This window comes from Megascapheus bottae, chromosome 19 (assembly GCF_031878675.1).
Source record: "Megascapheus bottae isolate mThoBot1 chromosome 19, mThoBot2.hap1, whole genome shotgun sequence".
Lineage (NCBI taxonomy): Eukaryota > Metazoa > Chordata > Mammalia > Rodentia > Geomyidae > Megascapheus > Megascapheus bottae.
This window is the reverse complement of record NC_143527.1, coordinates 19,488,129-19,513,858: the sequence shown is the minus strand read 5'-3', so window position 1 is coordinate 19,513,858 and position 25,730 is coordinate 19,488,129. Positions and strand designations below refer to the sequence as shown.

The 25,730-nt window shown below is 45.1% G+C and overlaps 1 protein-coding gene across 3 annotated transcripts in view; it reads right to left on the bottom strand.

The window, feature by feature from the left end:
* Loxhd1 (lipoxygenase homology PLAT domains 1) overlaps positions 1-25,730 on the bottom strand; it is a 128,346-nt gene that overhangs the window by 26,720 nt on the left and 75,896 nt on the right. For 2 of the 3 annotated variants that reach the window (XM_090353573.1, XM_090353575.1), the window contains 13 exons: positions 24,254-24,387; positions 19,112-19,278; positions 18,020-18,124; positions 16,242-16,370; positions 15,019-15,183; positions 13,404-13,585; positions 10,339-10,455; positions 9,550-9,712; positions 5,876-6,030; positions 4,590-4,799; positions 4,340-4,475; positions 1,525-1,733; positions 536-721 (listed from right to left, as the gene is read on the bottom strand). In XM_090353573.1, the coding sequence (XP_090209699.1) occupies positions 536-721; positions 1,525-1,733; positions 4,340-4,475; positions 4,590-4,799; positions 5,876-6,030; positions 9,550-9,712; positions 10,339-10,455; positions 13,404-13,585; positions 15,019-15,183; positions 16,242-16,370; positions 18,020-18,124; positions 19,112-19,278; positions 24,254-24,387 (2,058 nt within the window). The remainder of the gene's footprint in view (positions 1-535; positions 722-1,524; positions 1,734-4,339; positions 4,476-4,589; positions 4,800-5,875; positions 6,031-9,549; positions 9,713-10,338; positions 10,456-13,403; positions 13,586-15,018; positions 15,184-16,241; positions 16,371-18,019; positions 18,125-19,111; positions 19,279-24,253; positions 24,388-25,730) is intronic. The other variant, XM_090353574.1, reaches the window with a different exon arrangement.

The following is a 25,730-nucleotide window of genomic DNA, read 5'->3' as shown; positions in this document are numbered from 1 at the left end:
TCTTTCTATTTCTATACACAACCCAGGCAGAGCTACTCATCTTCTCACTTTGGTGGAGTGGCCTCAAACCTACCTTGAGCATCCCACTGGTAGAGTCTTCTGATAGTCTCACACTGACGAGAGAGAAATAGAAGCCCATAGGATTATGACCTGAAGGTTTGTGGTCCACCGATAGGTTATGTGTACTGGGGCTGCAGCTACTCAGCCAACCTGCCTCCCTTCTGCTTGGCCCTGACCTGTGAATTTACATGTGCCCGGGTCATTTGGCTAGCAAGATCAAGAACAAGGAAAGGAGTCCAAGGTTCTTGTCCTTTAGGCTCTTCCATTGGTAAAGGCATGGACAATACTCACCACATTGTGAGACTCAGAGGCTCAGGTTCACACAGCAGCAGACAGTATGGCCTCCTGGCTCCTAGCAAAGTGATACTAGCCAGTATACCAGGCTGTGCCTTCCAACACTGCAGTGACAACCTTTCCACTCCTTCACTTCTCTCTCTCTCTCCTGCTGTCCCCACCAGCAGGTACATCCACATACCTTCACTCCAATATTCACCACCATGGCATCCAGGAGGTCAAACACACGGGAGGTTATGCCATCTCCTCGGTCCTTGGCGAGCCAGCAGTTACAACGCAATGTGTACTTGGTGCCTTGGGTTGGCACTGCCAAACCCAGCTCTTCCACCAGCCAGCAGCTCTCAGGGGAAGCTCCGTCATGGCCCAGCTGTGTGTATGGGTGCAATGGGCACATAAACCGTGTAAGGATCTTGGTACAACTCAGAAGATCTACCTGCTCAGAGTTCCCCTTGCTGTTGTGTACCCCCATCCTCCATGTTTTCTTCTAATGTAATGGGCATTTCTTGGCCTTCCCTCACTTCTCCCACAAGGGAGAGGAGATTTTTGCAAATAGTACTAAAGCCCCTACGCAGATGACCTGAGTTAATCAAGTTGACTCTGGGCCTGAGTCAGAGATGGAAGATGGAGGAGCTTTGAAACTGATGAGCTCTCTTCTTCCTGGCCTGGAACTAGTTCTCTGCAAGACTCTGGAAAGTGCTACATGGACAGGAATAGTGGGAACTGAAGGTCTCCTGAGAAAATGGATTTGGACAACAATCAGTTGGCTTGGAAGAAGACCCCCAAGACTCAGACAAGATGGCAGCCATGGATTTAGCATACATTCTTCCCCAAAGACCTTGAGAAGTGTCCCTCCCCTCCAGTGAATCCACACTCTGGTCCATAAAAGATCATACATTTGTATATTTTAAGTTGCTACGTTGGAGGTAACTTGTTAGACAGCCTAAGAAAATGAAACACACAGCCCCTCGATTGGGTGTGTGGAAAGTAGAGACCCAAAGAGGGTGGGTAACTCTAAGATGAACTCTGGGAAGAAACTCTTAAGTTTCTTCCCTTCCTGCTCTGAAAGGTTCCAGTCATTCTCTCACCTGTCCTGTACTATCTACCCTTGGATACTGGTCAGCTCCTTCCTTTCCTGGGATGGTCATCATGAGAGATCCCCAAGGCCAGTACCTCTATTTTCTTAATGATGCCCACATCTAAGCCTCCGACATAGAACTCTTCCACAGAGCCGCAGCTGAAGCCCCTCTTCCCTTGAGGGTAGTCCAGCCAGATTCGGTTGCTGCGCTCATCGTCCTCCCCGATGAGTAAGATGAAGGCTCGGCTGTCGGTGGCTGCGTCCTTGTGCTTTCCAGTGGTAACTGACACGTAGTAGGGAATAACTACAAGAGATTTGGAGGCCCACTTGTACTAGGGCACTGTGGCTGGGCAAAGGGCACTTGTCGACTTGGAAATGACCTCTGTGCCCTGCCCTTGGCTTCCAGTTCAGCAATCAAAGCAATGAGAAACCTCCCAGATGGGCGGGGCTCTCACTGTGGTGCCCATCTATTCTCTAGGATGAAGGGAGTGGGAAGATAAGCAGGAAACCCTGCTTATCACCCTCGAGTGTGAGTCGAGCTTCCAAAAGCTTTCCTAACTAATTCTGTTGATTGAAATTAGCTCCGTGAGGTAAAGGAGAGTAACAACAAGAACCATTCACTAACATGGGGAGTGAGATGCCCGAGAAGCTTATCACACTTGGCAAGAGGAAGGTCTCATAAAAGTAGGAGTCTGGGGAAGAAATAATAAAAAATGTCTCCTATATGTAACATGGTGAGTGAGAGTGCTGGGAGACATTTGTTTCTGAGTCAAACCAGATTAGTCAGCAAAAAAATGTGTTCAGTAGCCAAGTACCAGTGGCTCATGCCTGTAATCCTAGCAACTCAAAAGGCTGAGATCTGAGAACTGTGGCTGGAAGCCAGCCTATGCATAAAAGTCCATGAGTCTCTTATCTCCCATCAACCACCAAAAAGCCAGAAGTTGAGCTGTGACCCACATGGTAGAGGACCAACCTAGAGTGAAAAAGCCCAGGCTTTGAGTTCAATCCCCAGTACCAGCATAAAAATGAACAAACAACAGCAACAAATGCCTGCTGTGACATTGTCCAAAATAGAAATGTTCTCATTACCTGACTTAGGAAATGGTAACACCTCTGTACAACACCTTAATAATGACATTAAGATTATATTAAAAAAAGAACTTGTTCTGATAATATGGCTTAGATTTTTAGGTATCTACTCAGGGTCCAATCTCCTGGCATAGGGTGATTCTAATACACAAGTAGCTGTTGTTAAGTAGATTTCTGGGAAAATCTGAGTCTGACTCTCTTGGAAGGAACACCCTTGTGCCCCTATCCTATTTATTCAGCTTGGAATGTGGATGTGATAGCTGGAGCTCTAATAGTTATCTTGAGAATGGAAGTCATATTTAAGGTTTCCAGAGTATCCAGGTTGAAAGAACCTTAGAGCCCTGAGTTTACAGGAACGATGAATGAACCCCAGGTGATCTACCTTTGATCTTTTATACAGGAGAAAAATAAAAGTCTGATTTTTATTTAAGCTACTATCTCGTAGTCTCTGTCCTTTGCAATTAGTAACTGATAAAGTGGCTCATCTGCCTCTGTGGAGTGGGAGACACTGGCCTGTATAGTTGGGCAAGGTTACGTGACCTGCATCTCTTCGGAAAGTTTCTAAATCAGTCCTTCCTGACTGGAGTTACCTGAATTGCATCTGGCACCTGTGAGTGGCCTTGTTTAATTTATTTATTTTCAGCCTTGTGAAGGCCCCAATAGGGTCTTATTCACAGTGAGATGGTGGGATGTACAGACTAGCATTCTCTTTCTGACTCCCATAGGTCCCCCCAGTGACATCCTGGAGGGGGATATGATGGCGGTCATACTCTCATTTAACACACCTGAGTAGGAAGGCAGGCACTTATAGACAAACATGGAGCTGCCTTACCTCAAAATTCTGTCATATAAAATAAGCTTACCAGAAATTAATTGTAACATTGGTTTTGTTGTTGCTGCTTGCTTGTCTTTCCTTCCTTCCTTTTGCTGTTTTGTTTTTTTAATGCTGCTGGATTTTGAACTTAGGACATTATTCTTGCTAGTCTGATATTCTACTGCTGAGACACTTTCAGCCCTGATTTATTCTGCTGTCTAAGCCATGTACCTGAGCTGTGATCTTCCAGCTCTATGTGTTCTGGGATCACAGGTGCTTACCACTGCGTCTAACCTTCCCTCAGTTGAGCATGGGTTTTCAGTCTTACCAGTATGAGCTGCATCTAGCTAGGAGTTGAGAAACATTCTCATAAACTCTTCTGCCCAAGCTGGCCACAAATGGTGCCCTCCACATTCTCAGCCTCCCAGTAGTTATGATTAGAGACGTGAGCCACTGGTGCCTAGCCTGTGGTACTGTTTCATGAAGAAAGAAAAAAAAACTGAAGCTAAGACATTGACTTGCTCAAAGATGGCTTTGTTGTCAGAATCAGAAATGGAGCTTGAGTCTCCCAATGACTGGCCTGGAATTTCCTGTCCACTCCCTGTTTTGTGTGGCTGAAGGTTTTGAGTGGTGGGCTGGTGACATGTGAGGATTCCACCATTGCTATTGGCTGTGTCTGGTGGTCACAGGTTCTCTAGGTGAAAGTCTGAATGAGGGCAAAATGTACCAGGACACTCTCCTAATCCACTCTTCAGTGGATTAGGAACATCATTCATTGCCCGGTGTCTTTCAGCCTTTGCGTCTCCATTTGAATAGGGGGCTTATTTCTGCAAAGGTTGTTGTGAGATGAAAACAGGCATTGTTTCCATATGAACACTCTGTTAATTATAAAGCACTAACTGAATTTGTCATCAACATTTGGGCTAAAGGACAGCTTTTCCAAGAACAGCCTCAAACTTATTCCATGTTTCCTGTTCCTCTTCTAAAAAGCTCCCTGTTCAGCTTACCTGGGCCCTCCTGAACATAGTCAACCATGGGCCCTGTCACTGTGGCAATGTCTACATCAGCCATCTTGGAGCTCAGGGCAATCTCCCAGAAGTCAGCGGGGCTGCTGCAGTTGCTACTTCGGTCCCCAGTGTACTCCTGTTCCAAAAAAGCATGGTCCCAGCCCATTATAGTTCCAGTACCTTCTGCCCAATGAACCACCCTTCAGCTATCAAGATGGTGGAGCCGAAGTCCCAACCACCTCGCCTGTACCTTCTCATAAAAGAGCCTCTCCAGTCTGCCATCCTCCTTCTTCAAAGATAGCCAGCGCCCACAGAGGAACAGGAACTCATCCTCATTGGTATCATTCCAGATTTCCACCTTCTCCACATACCAGTCTGCATACCATTTGGTGTTGTCATGGCGGAGCTTGATTTTGTAGATGACACCAAGGTCAGCGGCCTCAATGATGAAGGTATCAGCCTGGAGAAACCAAATGTGAGGACTTTGGTGAGGTGAGCCTCACCTCAATCCCCCCAACTTCAGGATCATCCATTCACCTTGATTTGGAGGCTAAGGGGACCTTCCCAGCCAAGGAGCCCACCAAGCCCAAATCCCTAGAACTTGTTGGGCATTCAAATTCAAGGCCTCATCTCCAACGTGGCCCTATTTTACAGTGCACTTGTGTGTGTAACTTCTTGGAGCAAATTGCCTTTGCTCACAATTCTCTTGAGATAAACCTATAGGTATTTACTGAGCCACATCCCCAGCCCTCTTATAGGGTTTGGAGGATGGGGTCTATGTGAGAGTGAGTATGGGACCTGGGGTCATGACAGTGTCAAATGAAGGGTGCTTGGCTCAGTTCTAATGACCTGAAGCACTAGCTACTAGCTGAGTTCCTTAGAGTAAAAGTAGGCACACTTAGAGACAAACAATTCCACTTGTTCACCTCTGTCCTAGAGGAGGATGGTCACATGGTGTTTATTGTAGGCTAGCATTCACAGTGAGAAAGTGGAAGCCATCTGGGGGTCTACCAGTTGGGGAAGAGCTTCATAAATGTCACAGCCTCCTCTGGGGGTTGGATGTGTATGCTTGTTACAAAGAAGAGCCAGATCCATCTATGGTTGAGTAATACAATATAGAAAGATTTCCAGGACATCCTGCTGAATATCAAAGGCAAGCTGAAGAACTATTTTTATGTCATGATGCCTTCTATGTGAAATATGACACCGTACTATCTATTTTCTATCAGCTTATGGGCATATAAGTGAGCAAACATTTGGAGAAAGAGTGAGACATTGTAGAAATAGGCCCAGTGGTCTGCTGCGCACATAACTGACAGGCCCTACTAGGCCAGTTATGAAGATTGGCAACTAGCATGAAGGACTGAGGTGATATCCAGAATCTGTGAGAACCCCAAAGTGCTGAAGGGAAGAATGGCTCCATCAGCTTTGAGTGGATAATCAAAGTTTCTACACATCCCCAGAAGTGCTGGCCCCTAGATGACTGGACGTAGGAAGGGGAAGGAAAGTGAGGTAAACCCAGAGAGCCCTGCCTACCGTTCCTCTCTCGAACTTGTTGAGGCGGTTCTCCGACTTGCCAAGGTAGCGCTCCCCTGTGTCTCCTAGGTCTCCATAGATGGTGATGTAGACCTTAGCATCCGTCCCTGCCCCGGGGACATTCCCTGTGAAGATCTGCACTGAATACAGCACAACTGGACAGCAGAAAGACAAACATAGGGAAGAGAAAGGTCTGAGAAAATAGATCTACAAGCCCATGAAGTTCTGGTCCTGCTTAAGATTAGCTGCACAGGTACCTCTATCTGCTGTAGAGAAGCAAGATGTGTTAGCTGCTTTTACCGATGGTTACAGAATGCAGGATATGATTCCTGGGTGCTGCAGTAGCATCATGCCCTCCCCTACCCCCACCTCCTAGGATGTTGCTTCATTTTATGAGTTCCTCACTTTAGCCTATGTTCTCCCTGTTCACACACACACACACACACACCATCCCTTAGCTCTCAACTTTCACAGCCTAGAGCATCTTTCTTGAGTTCCTGGCTCTTAAGGACAATTCAGTTCTTCTCACTTGTAGCCCTCTCCACTTTGATAAGACCCTACATCACAAGTTCACACATCCAAATTGAACTCTGATCCTCCTATTCTTCCACTTTTTTTTAACCAAACCTCCCCACCCACCATCTCTCTCTCTCTCTTCTCTTAGACCCCAAGTCTCCAAAGTCTTTTGATTCATCATGAATCTCCCAGTACAAGTAGGAGCCAGAGCACTGTCAACCCACCCCCACTCAGCTCCCCGTAGAGCCCAGCCAGCATTCTGAGTGGTGCATGAATAGATGAAATCATCTCTTTGTTGCTTAAAAGAGCCAGCCTTACCCAAGTCTGCCAGACTAACACTGATATGAGGTAACATTAGGAATCTTGTCACAGCTTAGACACAACAGTGTCTAAGTCACACTTCTGGTGGCATTTGGGCCTGCTCCCCATGCAGAATCATCATGGGTGGGTGGACCTGTGAGGACTCCTTTTCTAAGGGCCCTTGTCCCAGGGTGGGATACTGTGTCCCCAGGGGCTATGACTAAATGGCTTTCTAACTCCCCCACTCCACCCCCACTGCTTTCTCCAGCCCTCTGGGAATTAGAAAAACTGATTCAGCTTCTGGGTGCTGAGCAATGCGGTTAGACCAGATCTAGCTATTTCTGGATCCTCCTCCCTCCCCATCCCACCCAGGCCACACAGCTCGTCAGGGAAAAAGATGTTTCCTTAGAAACATCTCCAAGTGCAGAGTGGGTTCTGTGGTGTGTGATTCATCCAGAACAGCCCAAGTGTGCCGCCGGGACAGCTGTCCAGAGTGTCCTCAGGGTCCAGGAAGACCAGAGACTCAGCTCTTGACTGGATAGCAAAGAAAATTTGGCGATTGGGATATGGGTGGGGAGAGGTGTGCTACCGTGCCACATGTGTCATTGCTAAGCAAGGCGCCTCAAACTAATGGCAGTAACTATAGGTGTTTACTTTCCATGATTAAAAAGGGAAATTATGTCTTTTTATGTGTCCCGGGCCTTGAACTCAGGGCTGTACTTGCACTTGGCTCCTTCACTCAAGGCTGGTGCTCTGTCACTTGAGTCACACCTCCACCTCACATCTTTTCTTGATTAACTTTTCTGTGCCAGCTTGCCCAGATCTCAGATCTCAGCCTCTTGAGTTGCTAAGATTATAGGCACCTGGCTGTCTATTTGTGTGTTTGCCAGTCCTGAGACTTGAACTCAAGGAACTCAAGTTAGAAAGCCATTTAGTTATAGCCCTTGAGGACACAGCATCCCCCCCTTGGACAAGGGCCCTTAGAAAAGGAGTCTTCTAGATAAAGCTTTGCTGGTATTCTACCACTTAAGTCACAGCTCTATTTCCATCTTTTTTTTTTTTCTTTTTGGTTGGTTGTGGGGCTTAAACTCTGGCGTGGGCACTGTCCCTGAGCTCTTCAGCTCAAGGCTACTGCCCTACCCCTTGAGCCACAGTGTCACTTCTGGTTTTCTAGTGGTTAATTGGAGATTAGAGTCACACAGACTTAAGTGCGAGGGCTGGCTTTGGGCAGCGATCCTCAGATCTCAGCCCCCTGAGTAGCTAGGATTACAGGCGTGAGCCACCATGCCTGGCTACTTCTACATTTTTCAGTTAGTTGAAGGTAAATGTCTCTTGGACTTCCCTGCCTGGATTGGCTTTTAATTACTATCCTTAGATCTCAGCCCCCTGAGTACGAGGATTATGGATGTGAATCACCCATGCCTGGCTATTTTTTGTTTCTTAACTTTTTGAGCATGGAGGTAGAGACTTCTGAGGAATCTTGGATTCTGCTCCAGTGTTTCTAAGAAAGCACTTTTAGACACATTTCAGGTAGATTTCCCAAGCTTCTCTGGTCAGTATACATACCCTGCTTGAGAAGCCCACAGAAATCACTGGACCCTCATCTGTGGCAGAAAAAAATGTGGTTTTTGCAGGTGGATTTGATTTGTTTTTAAATGGCTAAAATTCGTGCAGAGCCGAATGGCAAGTGGGCTACAGGGGTTGACCTGGGCAGTGCTGCTGGTGGTCAAAATAGAGGCGCCACTGGTGGTGCAGGAAGAATATGTATGTATGTGTACCCACACCCATACATACAATGTTAAGAGAGAAGAAGACTGAGAAATGAGATTTGGAGAAAACCACTGGACACAGAAAGGAACCTAGCACTCAGTGGACTCATTAGAGAGAAAGAGATTCAGAATGGGGTCACCAACAATGAAGGAGGATGAAGCATAAGAGGTAAGTGATGAGACTGGTGCACATTCTGCAAATACCACATCCATGAAAAATAGACAAAGGTGACTCCCATGTGTAAAAAGCTGGACTTCGGTGGCTCAAACAAGCTGGGCATTAGCAGTTCATGTCTGTAATGCTAACTACGCAGGAAGCTGAGTATCGCAGTTCAAAGCCAGCCTGGGCAATAAAGTCAGGGAGACTTTTATCTCCAATTAGTTACCAGTAAACCAGAGTGGAGCTCTGACTCAAGGGGTAAAGGGTTAGCCTTGAGCATGAAAGCTCAAGAACAGTGCCCAGGTCCTGAGTTCAAGCTTCAGGACTTGCACAAAATTAAAATCAAGCAAGGAACCAGCCAATAGCCTTGAAAGCATAACATCTGTATGCAAAAGCTGAAAGTACATGATGATTCCAGCTATGTCAAAAGCTTTCTTTTCTTACTGTCCTTTTCTCTCCATTCTTTTTTTTTTTTAATTTCCAGCATTAGAGATGGAATCCAGGGTCTTGCATGTCAAGTAGGCACTTAGTTCAACCTCAAGAATGTTCTTTAATTCATATTGAGAGCAGCTGGACCCAGTGACAGCAGAGAACATGTGTGAACTGGTCACCAAAAAACAGAGTCAGTTAACCAGTATAACTCAGGCATGGAGTAACCCCAATTTGGATGTATTATCATAATGTTGGGTGTGGATGGGAGTGGAGTACAAACCTTGAAGGGAAATAAGGGAGATGAAGGCTAGCTCTGCCATTTTTAGCTATGTGACCTTAGGCAGGTTAGGTAACCTTCCCTCTCTCCAGCCTGAATGTAACAATCAGAGCATCTTTGTACATGACGAGGCTCTGCCTGGCACAGACACATGTTCTACAAAGAGGCCATGTTCTTAGAGCTGCCTGTGATGGTAAGGAACCTCTCCATACACACTTACTGTCCAGAGGCTCCTCCACTTCCTTGTAGACTTGCCTTAAGGAGCCATCTTTCATGTATTTCTCAGTGAAGATGTCATAAGGGACCAGCTCTCGAATGGTCTTTTTGTCATCCTCGGAAGCGGCGAGCCATCGATCACATGGGAAAGTCAAGGTCTCTGTACCCTGGGGTGAGGATGAAAGCCACGCATGTAGCGTCTGCCAATCTCTGGTTCATTAGCACATTGATACTTGTAAGGACCAAGTACAAGGGCCATAGGTGCCTCACTCTGCAGAAGTGTGAGGCACTTTTTCTGCCCAAATATATCTCAACCTAAGGATGCATACACTGCATCAGGAAATGATACTTGAAGGATGGAGTTCTCAAGGTCACTACAAAATAAATATCTAAATCCCATCCCTAGAGACTCCAATTCAGTGAGCAAGACCTCTGTGCTTTTAAGTTCTCTCCGCAGCTGTGATCAAGATATAGAATATTGTTGTTTCCAGAATGTATCCCAAGTCGTTTGAGGCAGGTTTTCTTCTGGAGTGGATCTGGAGTAGCAGCAACATACTGGCCACTCTTTAGTAGCATAGTCTCTGGGAGCAGAGACCTGGCTTTCCTCCTTGACCACCAAATCAGGTTCTAGAGGGTTCTTCCTGCCACCTGAGCCAGTTCTTGCATTCTGAATAAAGGGAGTGAATTTTTCCCTCATATTTGACCTCAATAAAGTGCGAGTTATCAGTGGGGGAGTCTGCCTGAACTGGAATTGGACACAAAGAAGAGAAGGAGAGACTCATCATAAACTTACATCTTTATCTGGGAGGAGCCTGCGGATGTCCACGTGTGAACAGTGCCATCCAGGATTCATGCCTGTATTATCATGGCCAATCCGAATTTTTTCAATGATTTCACCCACATCCTCTAACTTGGAAAGGAGAAAAGACACCAGATGTTAGGAGAAAGGCCTCCACCATACACACCTCCCCAGGGCATCCATTTTCATGTCTCTTTGAACTGCCAGGAACCCCTCTTCCTAATACATCTTCACTCTCCAGCCTGGCCACCATGCCAACCCCTGCACACCCTATGCCCATGCTTCTCTTACTGTTCTCCACTTAGCCATCCCTGACCCTAGCACTCTCTTCTATGACTTGTTATGATAGCAGCTTGTTTCATGTTCTAACACTGAATTGGGTGTTAAGAGGAGTTCTGTTTCTGTCTATGCTCCTGTTTTGTCAGGCTAATTTCCAACCCCTAATAGCCTCCCCTCTCAGCTTGATAGTCTTTTGCTATGGGGTCTTTGCACATGTGCTGCCAGCCCCTGCACTTTCCTTTTCTTTATTTGATCTAATGACCACCAATTTCATCATTTGGATCTCAGCTCCAGTGTTGTTTCTTATTGATTCCTCCAGAAAACCCTTTTTACTTCTCTAGGAAGGTTAAATCTCTCTATAGAGTTCTCGCAGAGCATGATCTATAGAGGGTTGTAAGCCTCAAGAAGGTTTTGAGTCACTAAACAAATACCAGTGCTGTCAGGCTATGATAAGTGGCAAGCATACTTTTACTAGGCCTTCCCTCTCTGGGAAGCGTAGATACCTGGGCCATGTCTGTGGTACTCAAGATCTCCACAGAGGGAGTTCTCAGCTGCCTGGTAAGGCCAGTGAAGGGTCACTTTCTTCCCTCTGTTCACAGGGGTCTTCTCCTCCTTCCCTGTCACATCTTTTTATAGTTTGGGATCTCTGCTGTTGATGGATCTTCCATGATCTTAATCTACAGCCAGTCAGCTGTAGGTACTGGGTGGCTGTCTTAACCATTACCTTTCAGAAAGCCTAGAGGCCTTCAGGGAACTGATACTCACAGACAGGGCCCTGAGAGATGGGCTTAGCGGACATCATCAGCATTACAAGAGACCCTGACATTCCCCTGGGACATGCCAGCATTCGCAGAAAAGGCTCTGAAGCTGAACTGTTGAGTCCAAATCCAGCTCTATCATTTGATGTCCACAATGAGCACATTTCTAATCTTCCTTCCACTGTCTGCTTATCCATGATGTGGAATGATTAGGGGCTACCCTCTTGGAAATGCCCAAGCATTCATGAGTTCATCCATATCAAGGTCGTAGAACAAGACTAGTAGGTACAAATGGCTCTGCATCTCCTAGCTCTTACTGTTTGTCCTCTTTCTGGTTAACCTTTTCCTCTTAAAGTGGGCCACAGAGAAAAGGAATGGCTTGGTTAGGGATTAGTGGCAAAATTAAGAGTCAGGGATGATTTTCCATCCAGTGTTCTACCTTTCAAGTGAAAAATCCATCAGAAAAGAACAGGAGAGGGACCTAGGTAGGAGAGACAGAGGCTAAAAATCAAAGCTTTTACATTGGGTTCCAAGCTCTCATACTTCCCAAACTCCTGAGATATGTGAAAAGAAAAAAATAGCAACAAATTACTGGCAAATCATAGCTGTCTGTTAATGAGGACTTCATTGATGAAAGGCCCAGGTGTTCTGCAGAAGTGTAACCACAGCCTTGGTCTCTGACGGCATTAGGCTCCGATGACTCATGTGATGTACCACGCCATCTCGAGTGGTGAAATGTTAGCTTTGTGTGAACAAATGAATCAGCCTTGTGTTTTCTTTGTTAAGACTCAATTAAGGTGACAGAATTTCCCACAAATACTGATTGCTCTCAGTGAGAGAATAGACAAGGACCAAGGATAAGGATATTTCCCACCAAAAAATAAGGCATGTGTCTCTCTCCACCTGAGAGAGGCCCTAGGCTTCCTGACTCCTGTCATGCTACTCTGTGGCCTCTGGACAACCCTCAACCACAGGCTATGTCTCTTTCATGTTTCCACATCTGGGCCACTGGGAATGCTGTTTTCTGTCAAGTATGCCTTTCCTCCTTGTTCTGTGTATATCCACTTCCACATTCAGCTGAAAGCCACCTTTTTGGGAAGCTTCTTCCTTCTCTAAACACTGTCAGCAGCCTCATTTGCTACTCTATGGCCAAGAATCTATATTGCAGAGTCAGTCCTCTTGGGCTTAGCTCCTCCTCTCATTTCATCCTAGCCACTAAACTCCCCTGTGCTTCCGTTTCTCTGACTGCACCTGGAGATCAGCCCAGCACTGGACGGTTGTGAGAGTTCAGCGAGTAGCTATAGATCCACCTACTATGTTAGTTTTTCTCACCCACAGGGTTAATAATGGTATCAATCAGCAGATGATTTAGCTTTGTGTGGAGATCTAAAGTCCCCCATGGCATGGACCCTCTGCATAGACGTGAAGACCCATCAGAAGGAGAGAGGAACAACAACATAGACAGGAGAGACAAAACGAGTCTCCTTCTTTTGTAGTTCCCACTCAGCCAACACATGGCAGGAGACTCGGGGCAGGAACCCCAAGTTTGCATTGAAGAAAAGCACTTGGGCAGCTGAGCTGCGGGTCCCAACGTACAGAGTAAATGTGGAAGAACAGAAGTCCTATTTGTCCAGACCTGAGGGGATACTGTGGAACATGTGCCAGATTTTTCATCTAAAGACTAAAAGCCAAGAAGTTGAAGCTTGAAAGCTGAGATCGATCTCTGTGTGGTCCTGGTGGTAAGATTCAAACCCACCACAACCCATCCTTCATCTGTCTGGAAGCCTTGCTCCATCCATGGATGTGCAGTAGAAATACTGGAGATGCTGCTAGCCTTATACTTCTCATCTCCCCAAGTGCTGGCTACCCATCATGCCTTTGATTCTGACATGACTGGAGAGTGAGGGCAAGTTTCACTGTTCTTTAGGCTGGCTAGAGTTGCTGAGCCCAGAGAAATTGGTAAAGTTGCCCATTCTGTCCTGCCTTCCATGCTCTCTGTGGATAGCCTGCTGATTCAGGTACCTCCACAATGAAGCGGGAGGCAGACTTCCTCTCAAAGAACAGCTTCTGCTCCCTCTTGTTGGTGCACAGGAACTTCTGACTGGTGCACACAGCATCACAACCATAGATGACAATGAAGATGTTGGCATCTGTCCCAGCAGCAAAGACATCACTGGTGTAGAGGGTGATCTCGTAAGGGACAACTGAGGGAGGTGGTCAGAGGGCAAGGTCAGAGGGGAGCAGAGAACAGAAGACAAATACAGATGAGGTCAAGTTCTGCATCAGCATCACTTCTCTGGACCCTTTCTTGGGAAAGTGCTATCCATGGACTTGGACCATATGTAGTTGCCTAGAAACCATGGGGAGGGTCCTGACTTGACAAATGTCTTCAGAAAGCCCTGGCCCCTCTGGCCAGGGTCTCTGAGCTTTACACACTACAGGACGAATGCAGCACACTGGTGAAGATATAGTATATGGGATTCAACAAGCCTGATCCTCAACTATCAATGTGACCTCAGCTACTTATAAGCCACAGGTTCCATTAAAAAAACAGCCTGATGCTCAGCTGTCTGCATAATGGGTCCAAGACATCCTTTAGCACTGAAGTTTGAAACCAGTTGTCAAAAACAATGTATTATCAACTGCAGGTTGAAAGCACATGGCATTGAATAGAATCAAATGAACAAATATCATCGTTTATCACAAAGTAAGGATGAATTTTTGCAACACTTAATGTTTGTGGTATCTGTATATGAATGTATATACTCTGGATCATTATAAACAGAAAACTGAACTCAGAACTCTGTGCTTCCTATCACTTAAGCCAGGCTCTCAACCCTTTTACTTGAGATGGGTTGTTTTTTGTTATTGCTGGTTATTTTTTGGATAGAGCCTCATACTAACTTTGCTTGGGCTACCTCAAACCAAGTTCATTTTGTCTTCACTTCTGAAGTAACTTGAATTACATGTATGAGCCATGCCTGGCCTACAAGTTCAAACAGACTATTTTACTATTTGATTGATTTCAATTTGATTAATGTTTAATATGCATTTATACATATGAAAAGATTTAATATGAACATTTGGTTAATAACAATGGAGAGGAAGTATAAAATATCCCTGAACCCTCTTTTCTCCTTTGCATTATCCACTAAAGGAAATTACATTTGTCCTCCTTTTGTATTTCTCCCTGCCACCATCGTCAGCTGCAGTAAACTCTTATGGTAGGTATTTCTTTCACATGAAATCTAGAATAATGTGAATGGGTTTGATCTTAATTCCTCACTAATAGACTATTCTTCTGGAATATTCCATTTACCCTGCATTATTATCTCTATTTTGCACAGGAGAAAAACTGATGCCTGGAGAAGTTAGGCTTTCTATGTGCTATCAATCACTAGCTAGCTTGGAATGGAGTTTGGAATAAATCTCATATTTGTTTTAATTTTTCAGTTCAAGACTAAGTAGGTTATAGTGCTTTCTGTTCCCTTGTACAACTCAGTAAATTTGGGAAAGGAACAAGAGAGTCCAATTTTCAAAGTGATCCCTGCCCAGTCAACTCTGGTAAGGAAGTGGAGGGGGAGATGATAGGTGATGGGGTCCCTGAAGAAGGCCAGCCTTCTATGCATGGCCCTACATGGTGTGTACAGCCTTGTCTGAAGCTCCGCGTGGAAAAGGTCCCTGATGATGGATCCATCATCTTCATTCTTGGCCAACCAGCGGCCACAGGGAAATGTCATGCACTTTCCAAGAGAGGGAGCATCCACCTCTACCCAGTCTACAAACCAGCCTGGGGCCTTTCCTGGAGAGAGAGACACACACAGAGAACTTATCAAAGGCTTGTACAGAGATATCTTCCTGTGAGTATCTTCAGAAATTTCAAACATTCTTCCCACCTAGACCCCGCCCCCCAATCCTGCATCACTCCTACTCCTGTGAAAATGTGATGTGGTAGAGGTGGCTTACACTTTGGGCTCTAGAAGTGAAATTAACAACAATGGAGAAGTGGTAGGAGGGTAGGGAATCTGAGCAAGGGATGTGCTATGTGGGGTGGAAGTAACTCCAAACAGGAAGTCCAGAAATGTCAAAGACAACCTATGCCCTAGAAGGCTTTATTATTTCACCCAGTGGCATGGGTGATGCTCACAGACCTCTGGCTCCATTTACGATGGATGAAGGGAAGGAGAGTACGTGGAGGTGTGTTTGATTTCCCTGGGGGAAATCTGAGCACTCAAAGTTACAGAAGGAAATGGAAGTTAGATAACCCGATACCTACAATGCTGACAATTCTGAGTTCTAGGAGGAAGATCCCTTCCAGGCTTAAGGACCAAGAACAAATCCTTCTTTATGCACAGAGAATAAATACAGGCACATTTTTAATTTGGCCGATGTGTTTGTGGGTTTTGCAAAAGACCTGTTAGATCATTGGTTCCCAAAATGAGGTCCCCAGACCAGCAGCCTCTGTACTAAATAGGGCTCTGCACAATTTCCATGTTTTAAGGAATTTCCCAGACCTACTGAATTGATGGCTCTGAAATGAGGCCTAAACATCTATATGCTAAATACTCTACCTACTCCACTGAAGGTGATTCTGATACACATTCAAGTTACGGAACCACTGAGTTCCATCAGAGACTTTCCAATCTAACTGTTAGAAACTGGCTTGAAAAACTGCCAGCATCCAGGTCCTGCTCCCGACCAATTAGAATTTCTGTGTGCAGCCAGAGCTTCCCTGAGCTAGGAGAATGAGAAGCTGTAGCAGTGTGGAAGACAAGTGATGTCCAAATCTTTCCCTGATGGCCACAGAGACCTGTCCATGGTCCTTAAGGTTCTAGCAGAGGGAAGGGAGGAAAGCCAGACCTGTGTTGTCATGGCCAATCCGAACTCTCCACAGGTCTCCCAGATCCAGTGCTTCCACGGTGAAGATTTCAATGCTGTCCCTCTCAAATTTGTTGCTGTTGGTCTTTGAGGATTTCAGGAGGGTCATTCCTGCCAACAAGATGATTCCAGAATGACTTGGTAGCCCTGAGACCTTTCCAATCTGGCGGGACCTAACCCTTCTTGCCTCATGTCGTAATGACAAGCTTGTTGAATTTCTATCAAATCCAGACTCGCAATTATCATCCCCTGGGCTACTTTGAGTGTTAGGCCTGTGTGGTGTATTATGGGTGTTTCTTTTGCTGAGCTTAAAAAATAGCTTCTGTATGAAGTAAGCATGTTCATGTCTAGTTTATAGCTAAAGAAATACCGTATCCACAACAATCCAGGAGGGAGTGGTAAGGCTCCATGTCAAAATCTGCTCTTTCCATGCCCTTCACAATTCTCCCTATGAAGAGGGCTGTGCTTGCCACACTCACTAGAAAAACAAAAACAAAAAACAGGGATCTCCTGGGGAAATAGGGAATATGAGAATACTCTGGAGACTTACATGGACAGAGAAAGATGAGGTCAATTGCAAGCCACTAGCAAACTCTCACATAGACTCTGCCTAGGATTGGGCTCAGGTAATAGTCTGAAATCTGAGATGGTCTCAGACTTACAATATCCTTTCCTTTTCAGCCAGCACATGCAGAAAAAATCTTTTGACAGTCTCATTGTAGATTGGCTTAAGTACACAAACTCAGGAGGGCTTTGACTCAATGCCTGGCCCTCTCTCCTACCATCTGGTGGTCTTAGACAAATCACTATGTTGCTGAGATTTGGTTTTCCAAAATGTCAAGAAGAGGTGATTTTGGTGTCTTGTCTGTGGGATTATTGTGAAAAATTAATAAGGTAATTCTTGCTGAGTGCTCACAAATGTGTGTGACACAGGGAAAATCCTAAGCAAATAAATACAGCTGTTTGGGCTCATCAGCTTCTTTGCCATGGTTTGGGAACCATCATCATGTCCTAATTGTCTAATTATACATGATTTGCTTTATGTACTCTATCAAATAATAATGATCACTGTCTATTGAGTGTAAATTTGATTCAAATATTTTTCATGTTCTATTTCATTAACTCTATAAAAACTCTAGGAATCTAGTTTTGTCTTTACCTTACACATGTTCTGAATGAAGTTTCAAAATGGTCAGGCATCTTGCTCATGGTCACATAGCTAATGATGTGTAAGTTTGACCTAATCTCCCAAACCCCAAAGCCAGCATCTCCACATGATTATAGTAGAACACAAGCAGCTCATGGTAGAGCACAGGGCCATTCATTCTCCAGGGCTCTGGACTCATGGGCATCATACTAACCAATAATGACTTCTTGAGAAACTGACCTCTGCTACACTCAGGCAGTCTGAGCATGAGTGGGTAGCAGCCACAACTTAAACACTGCCTTTTCTGTGTCCCTATGCAGAAGCTCTAGAATAACTCTAGGATTTCCTGTACATCTCACAGAGGGAATACCTTGGGGTCTCCAAGAAGGTTGTTACAGGGTGAGGTTAGGGCTAGAGTTTCATTACCACTAGAACAAGAGGAAAAAGTTGGCAAGCAACAAAGCAGATTTTGTAGAAAAAACCTGGTAGGATCAAGGGCTGTAATCATTGGAAGATGGAGATTTGACCAGAGCCCCCTGGGAAACTTCTGCTGAGATGGCTCCTGCCACAGGGGAGGAATATGAGTGACCCTGGGCCCTGCATACTTTCTCACCAGTGTCATCTTGTGTGCCAAAGAGTGTGATGAAGACGTTGGCATCTGTGCCTGCATTCTTCTTGTCCCCTGTCTTTATAGTCACTGAGAATGTTGTTGACTTATCTGGCAGGAGAAAAGCATAGAGAAATGACCTGGAGAATGGCTCTGAGGTTCCATGAATGGAAGAGTCTTCGTGTCTTTGTCCTTCTGTCTTCATTGCTCCAGCTCTTCCAATCCTACTGTGAGCCTCGTAATCCAGTCAGCGTGGATCTACAGTCATGTGAGCCCATTCAATAAATAGCTTTCCTTGTGGTATGTGTTGTTCAGCAGTTATCTTTCATTGCAAATTTACAGATGGTAGACTCAGCTAACATAGGAAACTCTCAACCATCAGAGGTGACAGGATAATTAGGGGAGAAAAATAAACGACAAGAGTCAGAGATTCATAGCAAGCTGCCCTCTGTGACTCCTCCAGGCTGGGAGAAGTTTCAGGGAAGGGAGCTCAAACACAATGGGGCTTTGGAAAGCTGCTTTATAGTTTCCCAAGATCCAAATGCATCTGCAGCCTAAAGATGACTGGAGGGAGGAAGCTGAAGCCAGAGCAGAATAGCTCAATCATTCCTTTCCTGACAATATCTCCATTCACAGCCACGGGCCTTATACCAAACCTCATGCTACACACATGCGAACATGTATTCCTACCTCAACCTCCCTGTGATGTTCTTTTATACTTTTACTTTTCTTTGCAGAAATAGAGTTTGAACTCGGTATCATACACTTGTTAGGCAGGTCCTTGCACTATTCTATCATAACACCAAACCCTTGTTTGCTTCATTTTGCAGGTAGGGTCTTAAGATGTTCCTGACCTCGCCTCAAACTACAGTCTTCCTATCCATGCCACCAGAGTAGCAGGAGAAACATTGTGAACCTCCACTCCTGGCCCCTGACCTCACCAATTTTGCCATAGGGAAATGAAGGCAAGATAGCTTGCCTGTTAGAGGAGGAAGTAGCTAGAGCCCAGAGCAAGGAAGGACAGATGGAAGACTCAGAGAGGAAGAGAGATAGAAGAAGGATGCTAAAGGGAAAAAAATCGGCTCTTGTCTAGAAAACCTTTTTGCTCCAGTGCCAGGTTGTCCAGGGGGTTATTGTCACCATGCCCCCCACCCTCCTCATCCTCACTGGGCAGGACACAGGACTCATCCACTGGCAACAACTCCCTGGATAGCTGGCCATCATCCTCTTCCACTGCCAGCCAGCGTTGGCACGGGAAGTAGTACCTGTGGAGGGGAAGGAAAGGTTGGCCATGTTCTAGAAAGGTCTCGTGAAAGAGCAGTCTCAGGCTGAGAATGAGGCACCCTTTGTGAAGCCTAAACTTTCCCCATCTGCCCCTGACAGCATCACCCTCCCATTCTACCCACACTGGGAATTAGCCATGAGTCACTTGTCTAGAGTAGAGAACAAACATGGAGAGACTGTCTCCAAATACCTCATTAAAGATGGCTGTGTTACATGCCTGGAGCATAGAAACCCACATAGAAATCTCAGAGAAGGACTTCCTTTCTGGAATCAATCTGTGAGTCAGAACTACTTTAACAGAGAGTGTCGTGCACAGAGATGATTTATGTACATATGCTGAGTTCATGGCTTCTGATTAAAGGAACCAATTTTGCCTTTGGATCATATAAAATGTGGTTAAGGAGCGGCAGAGATGGGCCATCTAGGGAAGGGAGGTAAAAGTCTGAAACTTCCAAGAAAAGACAGGACCCATTCATGATAGAAGTGACTGGATAGAAGCAAGTTAGAACAGGATGAGGGAAGCAGTAGAGCAGGCAACCAAGAACTTGTCCTTACAACCAGACCATCTTGGTATAAATCCCAGCTCTTCTACTGAAGTAAGGATACCGGGTCTAACTGGTGCAGATGGGGATAGATGATAGGTAATTTCCAAAAGTTCTTGGAGGTGGAGTTCCACCCCCAGGGGCTGGGCCTGCCTGAATTCCTAGAGAGGGATAGGGACTTGAGTAATTAGTTACTGGACCTGCCAGACCTGCACCTGTACCTTTGAACTCTTGAGCTCACTGTGACACTACCCTCTGACCATGACCTTCTTTAGCCTCCAACCACCTCTGCTGCCATTTTGAGCCATGCCTCCTGTCTCCTGACTCTCCTTGGGTCACCATGGCATCCCTCTTCATCTCTCTATTAGAGTTAATCTGGTTTGTTGAGACTGTTTTTCTGCTCTTTCTTTACTACCCTCAGTTTCCTAACTTAACTCAGCACATTGGAGGCTTCAAGGTTTTTGGGGTCATGTGACTACCTATAGTCACTAGCTTTCTAATAACGACTGGTGATTCAGCTTCTCAAAGTGTGGCTTCTCTGTATCTCACAACTGAATTCCCTTGTAACATTTTGTGATCTTGAGCAAGTCCCTTTTCCTCTATGTGCTAGGGTTGCCAGATTTAGCCTTTGGAAACTCTCAAAAATATTATCTTTTTGGACAAACTTATGGCTCTTGTTTTCATGAATGTTCTATCCAATAGTTGGAACATACTTTCTAGCTAAAAGAAGGCTACTTTAAGAATCTGTAATGCTATTGTGGTAATGGGTATTATTTCCCTTCCTTTTCTTTCTCCTCAGCCAGGCCTGGACTTTCCACACGGTTATGGGCTAGGCACCTCCCCTCTAGCTCCCAAGCTCCAAGAATCAGCCCTCATTGCACTTCATTTGAGCTCCCCCTCCCCCGACCCGCTTGCCCTAATGTATAAAGGCCCACTGAGAACTAGCCCAAGTCTGAGGGTGGACAATTTACTCTGAGGATCTGGCCTCTGATTGGGGCTCCACTCTGACTGGGGCTTCATTTTTCCTAAGGTATTCAGTACCACTCTGGGCCAATCAAAGCACCAGGTGCATGTTTGTGTGCTGATCTTGCTTTAGCCAAAGCTCCTCACCACAGGGGGGACATTCCATTCTGGGCCTGGCCAAGCATGCAGCCACCTTTGGCCACCAAGAAACTATAGCCTGGTTTTTATTTTCTGCTTCCTCATTAAGACCCATATAATCCTGACCCCCAAATCCACCCCCTCACATAACCTCCATTCCCGTGGGAAGCCTGCTGAGCCTTGCTGCTGTGCCTCAATAAACAGTCCTAAACAGTCCAGCCTTTTCCTTTCTCCTCCTGCTTTCTAACACCATTGATGTCGGCACTTTCGCAGAGTCAATGGGCAAGGCTATGGCAACAGTCAGAATGTGGGCTCAGATGGGTGGGAGATGGACATAACTGAAAAGGCAGGAGGAACTCAGAGTAAGAGGAGTGAAATGGCCATTAAATCAGTGTTTCCATGTAAAATGAATACTGTTCCACTTCTTGGCTTTTAAATGTATGAATGGGAACATAAAATTTTATTCATCCAAATAACTTCTGAATAATAGGCTGTAGCTCTAAATTATAGGAGAGAGAAGAGATAAAAGAGGGGTGGAGTCAGGGTAAGGCAGACACAATGAGAAAGGGAAGTCAGTGAGGAAAAGGACGGGGGGGGGGGGGGACACTCACAAAGAAAGGCCTAGGGAGGAGAACCTGGGAGAGAGGGAATAAAGTAAAAAAGACAGAAAGGAAAAGCACAAGTCCTCCCACTCACACCTAGTGAACACATGCAGAGAAGCTTGCTGGCTTTTGTGGAGCACAAGTTCCATTGTCCCAGAGACACCTGCAGAAGGCCTGCAAAGGCCCCCATCATGCACACAGCTGCAATACCAGTTCATAGACAGAACCAGAGCAGGTGCTAGAAGCTTGGCCTCCTTCTCATTGCCAACAAACATGTGGACGTTAGAGGAGATGGGCCTTGTGATTCCATCCAGGCCTCTCATAAGAATCAATCCTGCCCAAGCAAGTCTCAGGGCTTATGGAAGGGAGCAGGCAGGCGTGTTTTGAGAAACAAATGAGAGAGGCATGCAGGTGCTTGGGGCTAGGTATGCTCAGTGCATACCACAATGCTTAGAGTATGTTAAGGGGAAGAAAGTACATGGCCCAGAGTGAGCTGGAGGTTTATTCAAGTTTTGTGTCAGAGCTTGGGACTATGGATAAAATCCTCACTTCCAAGTGAAACATCGAGCTTAGTCTGTATTGTAAGTTATATTCATTTATGGTATTCAGATTACTCTAAGGATGTGGTTTGGTTTATTTTTCTCTTTTTTTTTGTCAGTCATGGGGCTTGATCTCTGGGCCTGGGTGCTATACCTGAGCTCTTCAGCTCAAGGCTGCAGCCCTACCTCTGGGTTGGGTGTTATCACTGAGCTCTTTGGCCCAAAGCTACCACCCTAACCCTTGAGTCACAGCCTTACTTCCCATTTTCTAGTGGTTAATTGGAGATAAGAGTCTCATAGACTATAGTGCCCGGGCTGGCTTTAAACTATGATCCTCACATCTCAGCCTCCTGTGTAGCTAGGACTCCAGACGTGAGCCACCATGCCGGGCTAGGCCAGAGAGACCTCAGGGAGCCCAGAACACTGCAGAGACAGTCTCTCTCCAGAAGATAAGAGATTTGCCATTGAAATTCTATTTTCCTAGTCTTCTGTGATTTTATATCTACCTCTTAAAGTAAGCTTGGCTCTGAGTCTCTTTGTATGAAGCTGGCTTACCAAGAGCCTTACTGGAGAAGTTTTTGTTTTGTTTTATCTTCATTAACCAAGTCTAAACCAGTGAAACCTACAGAAAGAATGAGGCTAGAGGAAGAGGAAAGGAAGAAAGAAAGAGCAGAGTACAGAAGGATAAGGGGAAAGGGCAAAAAAGAGAGAGAGGAGAGTAATGAGATTTCATTCAGAAAAGCAATAAAAATGTAACACAAACTTAACAAGGATGTGTAGCCATTATGTGTAGAAAATTATAAGGCATTATCAAGATATATGAAGGACCAGCTGGGTAAGAAGAAAAGGCAACCTGGGAGGTAGCACTTAACATTCTAAATTTGAAGTCCTTCACACATACATTTAATGGCAGAGTAATCTAAATTCCAACAGGGTTTTTTTTTTTCTATTCTCTTTACCTTTTTCTTTTTTTCCCCAAGTCACTTAATGTCTTAATTTGAAAAAGGTAAGAACAGCTAATATTTTTAAAGAATAAAGAAAGAGGACAAGTACTGACAGATACTCAAATGGATTACAAAGCTACAATAATTTTTAAATTATTCTAAATTATTCTGGGCTGGACCAGAATGTCAAATCAATGGCAGAGAATAACTAGCACTGACCAAGCTAGAAGGGGAGTGGGATGTTCTCAGTTTGTTTCTAGCCTTATATTTCAACAGAACTTTATCTTTTTTCAAGCCTGAGATTTTCAGAACAGTTCAAGAAATAATCCAGGCTGGCATAATTAAGTGCATTTATCAGGAGAGGAAATAAAGCCAGGCATCCATGGCTCACACCTGTAATCCTAACTACACAGGAGGCTGAGATCTGAGAGGCTCAGTTCAAAGCCAGCTCAGGAAGGAAAGTCAGTGAGACTCTTATCTCCCAAAAGGCTGGAAATGAAGGTGTGGCTCAAGTGGTAGAGTGCTAGCTTCGAGCACAAAAGCTTAAGGAAGGCATCCAGGCCAGACTCTGGTTTTCCAGTCATGGGCTCCTGTGTGCCACCACAATAATCTCATGGGCAATCATACCCTGGACCATCTATACGCTGAGCTTTGTGCCCCTTTGGAATGCTGGGACAAGTGGGGTGAGAGACGGGCTAAGGCTGTTGTCCCTTGCACCTCTTAGCACCAAGGAGAGCCCAATAAGAAGCTATCCTCCGAGAGACAAGCTACAGGCCAAGAGTGCATTCAACGAATGTTGAATTTCAGGTACTGGCAGGCCCTCAGCCACCCTGAATCCCTCCTAGGAACTGGGATGCCATCCTCTGCTCATTTTACTCCTCATGGAGGGGCTCCTTGGCCTCTCAGTTATTGATGGGCCCTTCTTGGAGAGGAGGCAATGTGGCCTGAGGGTGGGAAGCACAACAGATTGTATATTGATGGTCCCACTCGAACATTCATTAGGAAGAACCTGACATCTGCTTCTTACATATGTATATATATATATATATATATATATCATGATAAAACCAGGTGCTAGTAGTTAATGACATATATCTATACATTTATATTTGTGTATCTATAAACCTATATATAACCTATATACATATATAAAACCTATAAACCTCCATATATGTATATACAAATAAACCTATATATGGTCTCTTTCCCTTCTCTCAAGCTTACTCACGTGATCTCATTGTTCGTATCAGTGATGTCTATTCTGTCCAGAAACCAGCCTGGTCTGCTGCCTGTATTGTCATGGCGAATTCGAATCTTCGTCAGAGCCCCCAGGTCAATGGCATAGATGGTGAAGGTGTCTGTCTAGGAAGGGTGGAAGTAGCAGTCAGAGGGGCCTGAGAACTACCCTCTCGTCTCCTGACTGTCAGGACTACTCTCCTACGTCTCCAGACACAAAACCATCAGGATGGGGATGATGGAATATGCAGAGCTTATTAGCTTGGCATTTGTTGAATATTGTGATTTTCTTAAAACTGCTCCTGCCAGGGGACATTCTCACTCTGATTGTATCCAGCAAGGTGAAAGGAGAAGAAAGGTGATGTGACCTTGAGAAGAGGGCAGAGAAGACAGCTTGTGTGAGTACCCATGTTTGCAGAGAATGTCTCTGTAGCTTATATGGGTCCAAACACAATTTTTTTTAAATTAAGCACCTGCTACCAGTCAGGTAAAAATCCAAAGTAACAGAAGTCTTGAACTTGTTCCCCCTTTCTTGGGAAGATGGAATTACACATATGTCTAGAAGTGCCGAGTGCATGGAGGACAGGGACAGTACTGGGCCTTCACAAGTGGATGGAATGTTCTACTTATACTTTTTTAACTCTTTATTTAGAAAACTGTTTCAAACCTTCAGAAATCTTACAGAAATAATACAACTGCAAGTTTGCACACTTTCACTTAAATTCTGCACTTGGGTGCCTTTTTTTCCCTGAATGACTCTTTCTCTGTCTTGATTACTCTCTCTCTCCTGCTTACTTTTTTTTTTACTGGATGAGTTAAAAGTAAGTACCAGATACCACAATCTTTTTTGTGTGTGTACGTGTGGGTCATTGGGCTTGAACTGTGGGCCTGGGTGCAGTCCCTGAGCTCCTCAGTTCAAGGTGACCACCCTGAGCTCCTCAGCTTAAGCTACTGCCCTACACCTGAGCCACAGTCCCACTTCCCATTTTTTAGTGGTTAATTGGAGATAAGAGTCTCATAGACTTTAGTGCCCTGGCTAGCTTTGAACCATGATCCTCAGATCTCAGCCTCCTGAGTAGCTAGGATTACAGGCGTGAGCCACCACACTCAGCCTACCACAATCTTTTATCCTTACATATTTCAACATGAATTTTCCAAGATAAGGACATTCCACATAATTGTAGTCAAATCATTTAATTAGGAAACAACACAACAGTCATGGGTCAATTAATGATGAGGACACATTCTGAGAAATATATAATCTTCACCATCATGTGAACACCAGAGAGTGTAATTATACAACGTAAGATGGCTGTGAAGTCACTAGGTAAGATCATCTTAGGAGACCATCACCATAGATGTCATTTGTCATTGACTATGAAATGTCCTTACATAGCAGATGACTATTATGGTTTTAACATTGTCTTTTTGCTTGGTGGGGCTGGGATTTGAACTTAAGGCCTCTTGCT